Source organism: Lygodium microphyllum, chromosome 19 (assembly GCF_053477565.2).
Source record: "Lygodium microphyllum isolate KBCC chromosome 19, Lygodium_microphyllum_v1.1.10, whole genome shotgun sequence".
Taxonomy (NCBI): Eukaryota; Viridiplantae; Streptophyta; class Polypodiopsida; order Schizaeales; family Lygodiaceae; genus Lygodium; species Lygodium microphyllum.
Window position 1 is genome coordinate 44515862 of NC_141153.1, and position 16444 is coordinate 44532305.

At 42.8% G+C, this 16444-nt stretch overlaps 1 protein-coding gene across 1 annotated transcript in view; it reads left to right on the plus strand.

Annotated features, from left to right (window-relative positions):
* LOC148019808 (Zinc finger C-x8-C-x5-C-x3-H type family protein) overlaps window positions 1–15938 on the plus strand; it is a 36653-nt gene extending 20715 nt beyond the window's left edge. The window contains exon 8 of the mRNA XM_087699984.1: window positions 15425–15938. Within this exon, the coding sequence (XP_087556110.1) occupies window positions 15425–15574 (150 nt within the window). The 3' untranslated portion in view covers window positions 15575–15938. The remainder of the gene's footprint in view (window positions 1–15424) is intronic.
* Window positions 15939–16444: the final 506 nt, after the last annotated feature.

The window sequence follows — 16444 nt, forward strand, 5'->3', positions numbered from 1 at the left end:
CTTGGGATTCGCCTTCAATTTTCTCCTTGAAAGACAAATTTTTGCCTAGACTTAATGTTGGCTGGTTGATCTCTTGAAATTCTTTGAAATCCCTAAATTTGAGTTGCTGAATTTCAAGTACTAGGCTCCAGTTTTTGAGCACTCTTCCTAGGGTGGTTGGCAAACCCTAATCTTTGTTGTAAATTAGGGTTTAGTAGTAAAAATCATTCATCTGCATTCTCTTGCGACTTAATTTAACTGAGATCTTGAGGGAAGATGTGAATTGGTTGAGAGAATGGAGAGGAAGTTGGAGAGAGAAATTTCAAGGTTTCATCACCAAGATTGACTGAATTTTAACGTTGCCTTGTTGAGAATGGCTGATTGATTGCAGCCCACCGTCAACAAGAGTCCCACGTAGTCAATGAACATATATTAGTCCTTGAATTGGTATTGATCAATTAATTAATGCCTAGTTCGTAATGGCACCATTGATATTAATGGCTAATAAAATCTTCTAGGTCAAAATTTGACACCAGGTACACTAGCTTGTACATCACATGTGCACCTCACATTTACACATTCGATTAACGCTCGATCAAATACTAAGCTAAGCATTAAAATTTCATGTTGCCATGTGTTTCGCAATACTACTTTGGTCAATGAGACAAAAGAGGCTTTTTCCACCCACCATGGTGGAAAGGGAAAGCCTCAAGCACGAAACAAGCGTGCTGGTCCAAAACCAGCCAACCCTCATACTATTCATAATTCTACTTCCACACATTCTACCTTGAAGACCTCCTCCCATGCTGGTCCATTGATTGACCCTCTAAAAGGTCCTACTTTCAAAACAAAGAGGTGCAATTGCTGTTGGAAGACGGGGCATGACGTCATTGAATGTCTTAAGAACGTTACATAAGAGGAGCTTGGTATCTATCACACATGAGACCGTGAACTATACTCAATTCAAGGATTATCTTTTTTCATACAATGTCAATATAATTCTTCTATTCACGATGATTGTTCTTCTTTCATTCATGCACCCTCTACTTTGGTATCTCAATAGTGGTGCTTCGAAGCACATCACTTCTTATCAAGAATTATTCTCATCTATTTCTCATTTACCCAAGAGGGGCACAATTATGTGTGCCAACAATGCCTTTTATGTAGTTGAAGTTATTGGTCATGTGTAGGTTAGTATTGTTTTAAGCACTTCCATGCCATTACAAGATGTTCGTTTATGTGCCAAGCATTAAGAAGAATCTTCTTTCCATCTTAGCCTTTGCCACTTTTGGCTTTTGAGTTATCTTTGATGGCCCTCAATGTGTAGTTTATGATCATCAGGTACCTTCTTCCATTGTATTGACTAGCACTCTTACTTTAGAACTTTGTTATCTTGATTCATATGACCAATAGCGTGCTGAAATCTTGATTCCTTGTTGATCATGCTCTTTCAAGTGATCCTCTTATCACACGTGCCTTCAAGGCAACATATTTCAGATTTGCTGATTTTAATTTCATATTTTGATGATTTGCTTATTATTTAGATCAATGCTATACAAAGTGCAGCATTATAAACATTAGCCATTTGCTGTCATCTATTGGTGTACTTTATCCGCCTTTGACTTCCCAATTTTCCACCATTGAGGAGGCCTCCTTGCATCATAGACACAATATTCATCTTCCCAATCAAACATGATCATTAACGACCTTTTTTTGTAATGAAGAGTGTCTTCATAGGTATCAAAGACACCAAGAATTCAAGCTTTTTCTTCAAGGCTATTTCTTCACTTATTATGCATGGATTCATTGATGGTGATTGGGTTGGTTGCTTAGAAGATGATTTTACATATATTTTTATGAAGGGTTTTCCTCCATCAGAGTTTCAAGCTTTTCATGCAACCATAACCTTCTATATTTTCTATTGGTTTTGGGATTTTATCTTCTTTTCTAGACGAGTTTGCCCATACCATGTGTTGAGCTAAAACACGCTTTACAGCTGATTAGCATTTTTAGAAAATCCTAAAACACGCTTAATCAATGAAAAATGCAAATTTGGTGCACGGTTTGAGAGAGTTTTAGTGGTCCCCCAAAAACCCTAATTTTTTGGGGCACCCTTCAACATCTATAAATAGACAAGTTGCCCACCATTCAGCCTTATTCTTTTGTGCAGGTTTCTCACAGCCTTATTCTTTTGTGCAAGTTTCTCACTCTACCATGCAAATTTCAGCCATTAGCCACCTATCATCTGCTGTCTAGCCATCATCGACTGCAGCTTATCACTATCCAACTATAGGTGGCCTTTTTTCAGCCATTTCCTTGCTGTTTGAAGATCTCCATTTGTTGCGTTATCATATCACTTGATCAACCTGTGTTTTCAGCATTTGGTGCCAAGCGACAGGTTGTTGCCATCTGTCCCACCAAGTGATTGCTGCAATACTTGCGTTTTTGCTATTCAGTAGGCCATTTACATCAGCAAACACCTCTCTTGTTGTTGCCTTAGTTCCCTGACGATCTAGTGACTAGTGCTTGGTATTTTTCGCACTTCGACACTCTGATTGGTGGTCATCGCACTTGAGACTTGTCTTCGGTGGATGTCACTCTCCCACATTGCATTGCTCTGCCCTTGGGTATTCTGTATACTCTTACATTCATTTACAACATTCATTCACTTGAGAGCTTCTTCTCTTTCTGTTTGAGTTTTGCGTTTTGCATATTGCGTTTAGGGTTTACGTTTTACTTTTGTTTGAGTCTTTGTGTTTCAGTCTTGGTCGTACATGTTGTGTTTTCTCGGTGCAAACCCTAGCATATCTTCACATGGTATTAGAGCCGGTGCTCTTCTAAAGAGTATCGTGCGGTGGTTGTGGAGGCTAGTCTTTGTGCGAGACTCATGCGACTTGATTCTTACTCATAATGTGTTAGACACCTTCTTCGGATCCTATGACGCCTTATTAGGCTTCTCTATCATTGGAGGCCTTGAGAAGGCATTATGGCCTCAAGAAAGAGGTAAAGACACCTTCGCATCATGTATAGTTCGGTTTACACTCCTCCAACGAGTGCTATTACTTTGTTTGGACTGATTGGTGAGCTCTTTAATCTTGGAGGGACTGATTCGGCACGTTTGGTGATCTATCTTCTTTATCTCAGCTAGGCCTTATGTCAGGTTTGTATAACTCTTTTGCGTCGTACGAGTTAAAACCTTCTGTGTTTCTTCTTTTGGTGTGCAGAAGCTAGGTGGTTTTCAGTATGTAACTTTAATAGAGGAGGCTCTCAAAGCAGATACCCTTAATCAGGTATATCTCTCATTTGTTTCATTTGAGCAAGTAAACTATACTTCTCAATTCCCTGCCATTCCACCACTATCTTCTCCACATTCTGATCTACTTACATATTCATTCCAATATCTTGGATTACATTTCACTTTTGCTCAAAGCATACTAGGGGTTGGATCTTTCATCTTTGCTCCTAACACCTTCTCATTCTCCCTCCCACCATCTACCTACCCTCCATTCACTCTAGCTCTTGGTGCATCGTTAGAGAGAATGCCACTCTTTAACACTGTACCTTCCACTTATCCCCACTTTATCCCATCCTCCCAGTTTGAGACGGTTGTGATAGGCATCCCCCTCACTACCCTCAGACACTCATCACAAACCCTTCATACGACCTCTTAAATGTAGGGATATCCATCCTCTGCTTGTGGACTGTCATCACACATTCCTTGGGTTACTCCTATGCCGAGATTTCCATCCACTGCTCCCCGTATTCCTATCTCTCCATCATGGATTCCATAGGTAGTTACCATGTTTATACACAATCCATCCTTGATCACATTTGGATCCGCTATACATACCTCTCGTATGTATGGTGGGTGTTGGGTTGTAAAGTCCCTTCGTCTTCGTGTAAATAGCCTTGCGGGTGTGAACACACCCTTATTGTACCTTGTACCCTAACAGATAAATACATTCTTTTATTCGTTGTGTACCATCACGAAATGGTACACCTATCTCTACGTTCACTCCCTTTAACTCTCAGCTTTGCTTTGCAGCTCACGCCTTGATCCCACACTCCATTGCACTCTCTCCCCTTCAAATTGGTATCAGAGCTAGGTTACAGTGCTCACACTTCCCAAGAGTGTTAGTTCATTGGACTGACATCAGTCTACAAACATCACTCGACACGTGAGGCAGACTAGGACCGTGTGCAACAGATGGAGTTGAGAAGCAAGGTGACTAGGCACAGGTCACGTGCATTCGACCAGCACAGGATGCGTGCATTAGTTGCACCAGCGGGCGACCAGACGGAGTTGAGGAGTAAAAGCGACTAGGTTGACTAGAAGACCGGCGAGCGCCAATGAGTGTGTGACAAGACTAGAAGACCAGCGGGTGCCAATGAGCGTGCAACTAGATCAACGGGCCGTTAGACGGGTGCAACTTGCGTGACGGGCCGAAGGACAGGCGTGAGTTAGAATAGACGCGAGTCAGGAGGCAGGTCAACGGACCTCGTCACGTCATTTTTCCTTAAGGTTACAAATTCGTTTTTCTTCAAAATTCTTATTGAATTTTCCCTTGGCCTGACGGGGGTTCACGCGCATAAGCATAGAGTTCAGATTTGTGGATATTTATGCCCAAAAAACTTGGGGCTTTTTAGATTGAGTGCTGCTCATGCAAAATTGAGGCATTTGCGTCGGAAATTGCAGACATTGTGCGCGTTTGAATTGGGGATTTCGCCAAATTTATTGAAATTTTACTCATTTGAGTGAAATTTCTCAACATTGAACCCGTAAAATTTGGGTGAAATTTTGTTATGTTGAGTGAGATTGGCTGACATTGGTGCACAATTGGACCCGAGAAATTTGGGGCTTTTGCAAAATTTTGTGAAAATTTACTAATTTTGCTTGTTTTATGCTTTCGGACACGTGCATTAATGTAGTCGGGGCAAATCGTTCAATGAAATTTTGGGGCTTTTACTGAAATATGTGGATTTTGGCAAAGTTGATGTGTGAAATGCATTTTGGGAATATTTCTGAAGCAATCTTGTTGCCATAAGCAAAGTGGTTTGAGCATTTTTATCTCCCACTTGTACGATTTTTGGAGAAATTGCAAAGATTTCTTGGTGTTTTGTGTATCAAAAGTTGATATGGGCACATATTTATGCAGTACACATGTTGGACAACTCCCATTGAATTGATGTATTGCGGATTATTCATGTTGCAGGAGTCTTAGTGATCATTTACAGATCTGGGGTTGTTGCAGATGTATTTTTTGGTGATATTGCTGAAGTGGGAGTTACGTGGCAGTGATTGATGCATTTAATGTATGCTGAAATTGCAGTCATACTGCTGAAAGTCATTCGTTCTACTGCTATACATGTACTTGGACTGAATCTTGCTATTATTTGCTGAAAAATTGGGCTGAAATCAGCTGAATATTCAACTCATTTTTTGCTGTCATAAATTGCAGCATGGAATTTCTGGTTTATTGCTGAAAAATGGCTGCAAATGCTTCTAGAAGCAGTGACACTAAATCGCTCTTTGAAATCAAGAGGTTTGATGGCACTGGCTTTGACTTGTGGAAGGATAGGATGCAAGGCATTTTGTTTCTCAAGGACTGTGAAGATGCTCTCTTGGAGATTAAGCCTACAACTATGACAGATGTGGATTGGGCTAGACTTAATAAGAAGGCCATTGCATACATGAAGATGGCAGTGTCTGATGATGTTCTTACAGACATCAAGTGTCTTGATACAGGTTATGCTATATGGAAAAAGCTTAAGGACACTTATGAAAATACAACTCCTGTGAATCAAGTGCATCTTATGCGTAAACTTGTGGACATGGAGTTGGATGAGTCTAAGCTAGTATCTGAGCATTTGAGTGCTTTCACACGGGTTTTGAGTCAGTTGCAAGACTCTGGTTTGGCAGCTTTTGATGATAAATTGAAAGTTATTTTCTTATTGATGACTCTGCTTGATAGCTAGGAATCTTTGGTTGTGTCACTTGGCAACAATTTTGCTTTGACTTTTGATGGTGTAAGAGGTTCAATCCTTAATGAAGAAATCAGAAGAAAGTCTAGTGGTGAAAGCAGTGGCTCATCTTACCATGTGAGAGGCAGGTCTGAAAAGAGGGGTAATGCAGCCAGTAAAGGGAAAAGCAGAAGAAAAAGCAAGCGCAAACAACAGAATGTCACATTCTATTAGTGTGGGCGTAAAGGGCATAGAAAGCCTGATTGCCGGTACTTAAAGAAAGAGCAAGAAAGAAAGAAATAGGAGGGTAAGATAAAGAAGGATGATACGAAAGATGATGACGGCTCTTCCTCAAAAGAAGTTGCAAAGGCAAATGTCACATCTAGTGATTGAAGAGCTTTCTGACACTAAAGAGATACTTGTTGTAGCCTCATGTAATGATGCAGATATTATGGCAGCAAGAGGTGATATGCACATCACCAAAAAGGAGGTAATTGATGTCTTACTTTCAGCTCATGATGGGCTGTCACAATCATGGATAGTGGACAGCGGGCCTCTTTTTATGTTACCCCCTCTTTGGAGTCATTTTTGTGAGAGTGCGCAACAGAAGAAGAACACGAACACAGAGGAGGAGAGAGAGACAGTAGAAAATGAAGGAAGAAAATCTGCACTGACTGAAATGAATGCTGAATACACTGAAATGGACTGATCAGCCCCTGCACGCAGACCGAAGCGTCAGTGAGGGCACCAGATCAGGCTGATGATGATGGCAGCACCGAAGACGGAGGAAGATGACGGAGTCGGAGTGTGCACCTGCCAAAGGAGGAGGGAAGATGATAATACAACTGACTGCCAAGTGGGAAATGGCTATAAATAGCCAAAAAACCCAAAAACTGGCCGACCTGAAATTTGAGGCCATAAATATGTCTGACCAGCATTTAATGCTGGTAAAAATGCCAGGAATGCTCAAAAAAATCCCGGAAAGGGTGGACAATGTCCGGCAGGTGAGGCAAGTTGAAGAATGCAGAAACTGCCCCGGGAAATGCACATAAAATCCCGACTGGAGGAGAAAATGCACTGACATGCAATAAACTGAGTGCTCTAGAATGAGCTACCTCCTCCGTCAAAACAAGTGATAGACAAGTCAGAGCTCCTAAAGTCCTCATTTGACTCAGACTGAGGCTCACAGGCAAGAGATGACAAGGCATGACAAACATGACTGCTAACACCCCCTCTCAGATCCTAGATGTGGCTGAAGGCCAAGGGAGAAACGGATCCTGGGGTGGCAAGAGGAATGCCAAGGTCAATGAAGTCCGTCGATGTAGACTGCTGCTGAAGGAGCTCCTCACGATCCTGGGAATCCCCCTCTAAAACACTAGGGGCCAGGGAATCCACAGCCGCATCACCGAGATCGTCCCTCTCTAAAAGGGATGGGAGGTACGAGGGAACCACCGGAGAAGAAGGTGGGGGATGGGAAGAAACCTGTGGAATAGAAGGTGCACAAGCGGGAACGGGTGTAGCAATAGACTGCCTCGGAGGACCGTGCATCAAAGAAGGGGAATGGAGCCTGTAAAGCCCGCGCTCCTGCCAACCTGTAGATAAGACAGCTCCTGTAAGAGAATCCTCAATAACAACGGCATGCTCGGTGAAGATCACTCGTGTGCCAAGCCTCGTAAGGCCATAAACTGAGAGGAGGGGAAGGCCCAAATCCGGAACATGTAGGGCCAGTGAAAAGGAGCTCGAAGGTCGGTCGGTAAACAAAGGCAATGTGCCAACACCACTAATAGGCACCGATAAAATGTCACCAACAGTGACTGAACCCTCTAATGGACGGAGATCCTGTAACAAATCACCTCGGGGAGTCATATGACTCGAAGCACCACTGTCCACTAACCAAGGCTGCGCAGAAGACACTGTAGCCACGGAAGAAGGATCCTCCTCCAAAGCATGGATATGAAGGAACACTGACTCATGGGTAACAGCTGGTGTAGAGGTAGAAAAAGGCTCCGATGGAGATCCACCCTTCGCTCCCGGACGAAGGTGAGGGTACTTCTTCCAGCATTTCTCCTCGGGATGTGTCCCTTTCCCACAATGTGGGCACTTCGGTCTCTCTGAATCTGAGTCAGAGCCTGAAGAATTGTCCTTCTTCTTAGCCTTTGACTTTGTCTTCTTCTTCTTCTGTCCTCCCGAACCTGCAACAAAGGCTCTAGTGGAGTCGGATCCACTAGCACTGACCTCTCTGAGTCGCTCGGCATGCTCCAAGACAAGCGGGGATAGCTCCTCCCATAGAAGCTTCTCACGGGTCCTCGATGTAAGAAGGCTGGTGTAGAAGACATCAAACCGAGGCGATGGCAGCTAAGTCAAAAGAATCATAGCCATGTCTTCAGAAGATATCGTCCGACCGAGGGATGCAAGCTCATCCCTCATATCCTGTAATTTGGTGATGTGGTCCTTCATGGAAGGATTATCATCAATAACGAGCATCCGCAACTTCTTTTCGAGAGATATCCGGTGGGCAAACGTCTTCTGTTGATAGAGAGACGCGAGCTTTCTCCACACGTCTGCTGCAGTCTTCAACCTGTGAACATGAACAAGGACAGAATCCTGCAAACTCAGAAAGAGGAAAGATCTGGCTCTAGAATTAAGCCGATCCCATAAGGTTGCATGATCCATAGATGTCCCATCTGCAGGATCCACCTTAGGCCGGGGAATAGGAACAGAAACAAGCTTCCAAAGATCAAAGGAGTCCAAGATACACTCCACCTTGCAGGACCATAGAGAAAAGTTGGAGCCATCCAACCGGTCCTCTTTGGGCAGCTGAGGAAGTACGGGTACCTGTACAGGGGGTACCAAAGGCTGCATCTTCGGCCCACTAGAAGGGGATCGCCGAGATACATGAATAGAAGGGGGACGGGAAAGAGGAATAGACTCCGGACGACGGTCCTCGTGATAAAAATCACGCCTCCGTTCAGATGAGTGTCGAGACAAAAGCTCGTCATATGAGCCATCAAAGCCCGTAAACTGATGAGAAGACATCTTCCAATCTGCAAAACACCAAACACCAAAGAAAACTTTGCCGAAGCCGAAGTAGGACCAGCAGTCTGGTCACCAACCACCAAAACACAGGCTGTGATAGCCTACAAACACTTGGAGCTGCAAAACGCAAGGTTATCTAATGAAGATCACCAGAACAGAAACCGCCAGCACCAAAACGCAGCGTGGGAGTGGGTTGCCAGCAGGAGATGAGCCGCCAAGAGTGGAAACGACCACCATATCAGGAAAACGCAGCCTGATGATGTGTTGCCCAGCTGAAGGAGGGGCCGCCTGATGGTAAACGCAAGCAGGAGGGGTCGTTTGATGACGTGGCAGCCTTGGGAGTAGTCGTCTGCAGCAAACGCAAGAAGAATGGCCACCTGGAGGGGCCGCCTGGGCAGTTGGAGATGAGGCGACAGCAGCAGAAGAGGGGTGAGGTATCTCTCCACAAGGTTAGGTCCTCCGTGCTCTCAGTCAGGCGATGATACCATGTGAGAGTGCGCAACGGAAGAAGAACACGAACACAGAGGAGGAGAGAGAGACAGCAGAAAATGAAGGAAGAAAATCTGCACTGACTGAAATGAATGCTGAATACACTGAAATGGACTGATCAGCCCCTGCACGCAGCCCGAAGCGTCAGTGAGGGCACCAGATCAGGCTGATGATGATGTCAGCACCGAAGACGGAGGAAGATGACGGAGTCGGAGTGTGCACCTGCCAAAGGAGGAGGGAAGATGATAATACAACTGACTGCCAAGTGGGAAATGGCTATAAATAGCTAAAAAACCCAAAAACTGGCCGACCTGAAATTTGAGGCCATAAATATGTCCGACCAGCATTTAATGCTGATCCGACCAGCATTTAATGCTGGTAAAAATGCCAGGAATGCTCAGAAAAATCCCGGAAAGGGTGGACAATGTCCGGCAGGTGAGGCAAGCTGAAGAATGCAGAAACTGCCCCGGGAAATGCACATAAAATCCCGACTGGAGGAGAAAATGCACTGAGATGCAATAAACTGAGTGCTCTAGAATGAGCTACCTCCTCCGTCAAAACAAGTGATAGACAAGTCAGAGCTCCTAAAGTCCTCATCTGACTCAGACTGAGGCTCACAGGCAGGAGATGACAAGGCATGACAAACATGATTGCTAACAATTTTTTGAATACACTGCAGGTTGCCTAGGCAAGGTTTACTTGGGTAATAACTATGCATGTGAGATAGAGGATATTGACACCATTCACTTGGCTCTTGAAAATGGCGAGGAGCTGATTTTGCAGGATGTCAAATTTGTACTTGGCATAAAGAAAAGTCTATTATCAGTTGGGCAACTTGATGCAAAAGGGTATTTTACTATCTTTGGTGGTGGATCTTGGAAGGTCTATAAGGGCTCTATGTTGATTGTTAAAGGCAGTAAAAGGGGGACTTTATATTACTTACATTGTAAAGCACTACTTGGCAAGTTCTTGGCTGTGGTTGAAGTCCATTCACAGATGGAGCTTTGGCACAAAAGACTTGGTCATATGAGCCAGAAAGGCCTTTAGGTTCTCTTCTCTTTAGGGAAATTTGATGTAAAAGGCTCTAGTCTGGAATTTTGTAGTGATTGCTTATATGGAAAACAAGTGAAGTCTCCTTATTACTTTGGTGTCGTTAAGAAGTCTAATGCTCTTGACTTAGTACACTCTTATGTGTGCACTATGCTTGTTAATTCATATGGGGGTGTATGTTGCTTTGTTACTTTCATTGATGGTTTTAGTAGAAATTCATAGGTGTATGTACTTAAGAGCAAAAAGGAAGCGTTGGATGCTTTTAAAAAGTTTTATGCTTTTGTTACCACACAGAAAGAGCTTAAGTTGAAAGCCCTAAGAATAGATAATGGGGGTGAGTATGCAGCCCCTTATAATCCTACATCAAATGGTGTGGCTGAAAGATTTAATTGCATACTTTGTGAGAGAGTCAGATGCGTGCTGTCCACAACTAATCTCTTGTAGCAGTTTTGGGGAGAGGCTCTTAAAACAACAGTTCATGTATGCAATTGCTCTCCCAATCGTGCATTGGAAAATGGCATTCTTGAAGAGGTTTGGTCTGGTAAACCTGCTTCATATGACCATTTATGTGTCTTTGGTTGTGATGCCTTTGTGCATATACCTGTAGAGAATAGAGAACCAAACTAGACATGAAATCCATCAAGGGCATTTTCTAGAATTACTTTCCAAGTGTACTCCATTCCATCTCCCCATCCTCCCTATTCACCCTACCCCCATTACATACCTTTTCCATCTCCAAGTTCTACCACTCTTGTTGCAACGGCCAAGAATGCCTTCAGATAAGACTCGTTTTAACGGATCGAATTTCACCACTTGGTCGAACTTCATGTAACAAGTGCTCGAATCCGAGGGACTTCAGTACCTTATCGTTGGTACCAAGCCATGAACCCTCGATTAGCTCACCCTGATTATATCCGTCAATGGGAAGCTCACAATGCTACATACAATTTTGAGTTAGTGCAGGGGTTGCTTCTGGAGTTCCACTCTCAATTACAACATTTTTCCCTTTCATCTGAGCATTGAAGTTATCTCATTGATTGGTATGCGGCTCGAGATTGCACTTGACGTATCAATCTCAATTTTAAGCTTTAGGAGTTTTCCATAAAGGGGATGATTTGAAAGTCAAGTTGGCCGAATATCGACGGTTTCTTGTTGAGTTTGCTACTATTGGCTTTCCAAAGTCAGATGATGATCAGGTTACGTTCTTCTTGAACAAGTTGCTTGACAAATACTTCCATTTTATCCAAAATATTATCTCACTACTTAGATTACCGACCTTCTACCAGTTCGAGTGTCAGTTCTTGCGTTATGCGAGGTTGAATGATTAAGTCCATACACATCCATTCAAAGGGGCAAGGGTTGGTTGCATCTTCTTTGGGAGGGAAAACCAACATAGTAGCAAGAACTCACAAGATGTAAAGGCAAGACAAAACAAGGGTGACACCACTTCTTCCGACGGAAACAAAGAAACACGACTCTTTTGGTAGTGAATTTCTAAGAAAAATAGATTTTGCACACATTGTGAGAGGTCGGGCCATGTGGATAAGGAGTGTCATACCAATGCCCAAGGTCTTCCTCCTAGAAAACCACAACAGACTACTGCAACTGCCTCCATTCTGGCTGGCCAGTCCAATGGGGCTATGCATCCCGTTGTTGCACAGTCTACTTCATTTGCCTTAGTGGCTATTGGATATGTCTCAGCAACCTATCTCCTTCACTACTCCCAAAGGATTGATTGATTGGTCTGCTAGTGACTCACATATTGCACTTTACGCATCCATTCCTAGGACGTCCACTATATATTCTAGGAACACTTTTCCATCTCACCGTACGCGATGGTGGCCACACACTTGGCCTTTCTCTTTTTAGACTTTTGCTAGCTACACATAGGATTATGTATATTATTAGCCATACCAAGATATACTAGGCCTTGCACATCACGCAATGGTTGTTGCATACCATAAGGAGTTATGCCATAGATCCTCATATGCGGTCCCAAGCCCACCATAGTATGGAAACTAGTGGCACCACCAAAGTATCGTGGTTGCCCCATCATTGCATGCATGCCTTGCTGACCAAAAAGCATTGGATTGGCACTTCCAAGTTGGCCTTGCATATACATCAATTGCCCCACTTGCATCGTTTGCTTATGCTGACTATCCATGTTTGGAACATCACGCTATTGTATTGGCTCTTTCTTTGGTGCATTTGACTGTCCCAAAGCCCTTAAAGAAGATTTTTCTCTTCTTGCCTATATTGCCCTCTTGTAAGGGGTTTAAAAAGTACATGAATTGAGGATAATTTGCCGATTGCATAAACACTTTAGTTTTTGTCATCAGCTGATCTTTAAAATGGTGATCAAATTCTTCTTGCTCTTGTTGGTTGTCAGCTTCTAAAGGCCTAGAAGGACCCACATTTTGGTCTAAACCAACATTATTAGCTTGTTGTTCATGTTGTGTGCCTTGTCTAAGATTAGGCATTGCATTTTTCCTAACATTGTGAATTTTCAAATTGAGAGGCATCATCCCTACTTGATCCCCCACTCACTATCTGGAGACATTCTTGCAGTAATGCTTAGTCGAATACAATTTCTGCACCAGAGCAAAGCTTCTAACCTTCAATCAAGTGCCTCAAGCCCACCAAGTCAAGGGAATTGCTAATATCCCTGCAATGGAACTGTGAAACTAGCCTTCCTTCTTGGAAAGGGTGGTAATTCCTTGATTAAGAACGTAATGACAGCAATCAGCAATCAATTCGGGCCAATTGCCCCTTGATTTTTCACCTAGGACTTGTATGAATGGAACCTCCAACTAGCCAAATGCTGCCCCAAATTATAATGAATCGGCTAGCATCTGAATTCCGTGTCAATTATACAAATTTCAGGTGCTGAATTCAGTATACAATGCCTTCACCAGTCGGCACGGGTCTTGAGGTGGCTGTCAAACCCTAATTCTTACAAAAATTTAGGGTTTACAATAGAGATCTGTATGCTTCCACCAAATTTGGCGGAGATCTCGAAATGGCTAAGAAATGCTGAGAATGGGTTGGAGAAGGTGAGAGAAAGCCAAGATGAGAGAGAAATCTGATTTTCTTTGTGAGAAAACCATAGACTCTGCCTGCTGCTTGCTCGAACTTGCATTTAATGTAGTCACCTATTGGCAGGCACCTCCAAAATGTTGTCACTTGATCAACAATGCTGTTGCCAGCCCTTGGAAGGCTACTCCCTGTTGTCCTCTGTTGAGGCCCCCACAGTTGTCTTCTACAGCAAATTGCTATTCTCTGATTAAAAACAAATGGACCAGTAGCTTTCTCTCTCTCCCCCCCAAGCTGAAAACTAATTGAACGGCTGAGACCCAGCCCCTCAAAAACCTTTTCTTAGTTTTCATGGGCATTTTTGCCAAGTGGTAGAGCCTTCTAAATCCATTTTTCAGCATTATCCAGCTATTTAATTAATTTTTGAAATTAAATAATTCTGAAAATTAAATTCAGCCCTTCTGACCCTACCCAAAATTAAATGTGCCCATCCATAATTTAATTGGCTAGGCCATTTGCAACTTGAAGAGATTGATTCTTAGATTGGCATTAATTAATTAATTAATACTAGTTGCTAGTGTCACCAGTGACACTTATTGGTCAAACCACTGTTCTAGGGTCACATTTGATACCAACTGACCACCAAAGCCTGGTTGGCATAACTTATCACAACTTATACCTTTGACACCCACTGCATCCTCAAGGTCCTTGGCATGTTACCATGAAATAACTGCCATGTGCATCACATGTGCTTAAACAACCTTGCACATTTGATTTATAACTTAATTGAATGTTATCAACAAGATTAAAGCATCTCAAAATCTCACGTCCTCCTGATAGTATCCTTTATTTGCTCTTGATTAGAACTTTGAAAAGCTTCTTTTATTTCTGAAAACCAACCTTGAAGTGTAGAGCATTCCTCATCTGCCAGATCCTCTTCAGCTATCATATGATTAAGAGAGCATCTCCTTGAACAATCTTACGCCACACCTTCAAACCAAATAGTAAAGCTGCATAGTCTGCTTGATTATAGGCCATCCAATGTGAAGATATAGTCGCCCCCCCCCCCCCCCCCCAGTTCTTCCACAAAGTGTTCTTTTTCGGTCCTCTTCTCCTGGTTCTTGGACTGTTTCTCTTCTTCGTCAAACTCCTTGATAAGTTGGCCATCTTCAATGGGCCCAAACTACCTCTAGTTTGAGAATCTAGTTGGCAAATCTCCTAGTCATATGCATGTTTGGTTGCCTATTTAAGGTAACACTGGTGAGGTGCATTTGTCAAATAGTAAAAGACTGAGGAAGAAGATAAGTCTTGAATATCTGGACTCCAAGGATCACTGCCAACATTATCTTTTCCAACTTAGAATAATGCTGCTTCCCAGTTGTACACTGGCCTTGTGTATCCTCCATCCTTTTGCAGAACTACTCCAATTGCTTCAGACCCCACACTTACATTAAATGAAAAATGCATCGTTCCATTTTGGTGGCTTCAAAGTGGGCAAGGTACCCAAAACTTTGTTAACTTTCTTTGAAAATTTTCTCCTCTTCCATTCTGCAAGTTCAGGGCACTCCTCATTGGGCAAGCCTCTGTGAACTATACAAAATCTGTGGGGGGGGGGGGGGGAGGGTATACCTGGTCATGTGGGCCATGCTGGAGGATTGTTACTGTGGCAAGTAAGTTTAATCATTTCTGGTCGTGTGGTTCTCAGAGAGGGGGTTGCTCCTTGCCTGGAGATCACCTGTTACACTCCAGTTGTACCACTTCGTGATTTCTATTCTTTAATGCAATATCCTTTTGTTTTTGTGTGTGTGTGTGTGTGTGTGTGAGAGAGAGAGAGAGAGAGAGAGAGAGATTCTTTTTTATTCTTTTTGGTTTGCAGGTGGGAGCTGGTCCTAGTACATCACAGCAAAAGGTGATTTTGACAGCAGAAGAGGAGGAAGAGATTTTTGATGATGATGATGAGCTGGATCCAGATGAGCTGGATGAATTGGAAGCCAGCATTTCCAAAACTGCATTAGATGACACCTAAAATGATGAAACTGTCCTGATTCTGCAGTTGGTTCATTCAAGCTCTTAAGTTTTTACCAGCTGTAAGTGGTTTGCCTGACTGGAGAAAAGCACATATATTTTGAGTGTTGTACTAGGCAATGGCTGTTGCTTGAAGCTAGAGGCTTTCGTCTAGATTTCCAAGTAAAGAAATAAACTTGGAAGAGCAGTGTGTCAGTCCACATTTGGTCTGTGATCATGCAAAGTAACATATAGCAAAGCTAGGTACATTTCAGAAGCTATATGGTAATTATTCCACTTTTAGATTCCTCTGTTCTTCTGTAAAGGATCTGAACTGGTGGCTTACAATTTTGGTCAGTAAACTCTTCACTGTGGTTTAAAATGTATGAGAAGTTGTCAAAGCTTTGTTGCTGCTTTTCGAAAGTTCAAAGCTCTGATTAAAGGTGTGTAAAAGTTCTGCTAATACTACTGTCTGCAATGATTCTATGGTATAACAAAACAAAGGATACATGATCTAAAGCATGCTTGTATAGACAACGAAGCTGCAGATCGTGTATTTGATGGGAACATTGTTACATGCTTTTGTAGAACCCCTTGATTGCATGCCCCACAAGGAGAGCAAGGTGTGCAGATGTTTAACAAGTAACACTCGTAATAACAAAGTGATACATTATTCGAGCCGGGAATGAAAGGGCAGTGACTGAAATATTTCTATGTAGAATGAAAGAATTATAACTAATAGAACCAAAAGATGTTGAACTGTGCAATTTACTATTGCAGCACCAGTTTTGCATCTGAATACAGTAACATGCAAAGGAACCCTTTTACAGTAAATGCAAAAGAAAATCATGGTGTGAAATGCTCTAGACACAATGATTGTAACCAATTTACT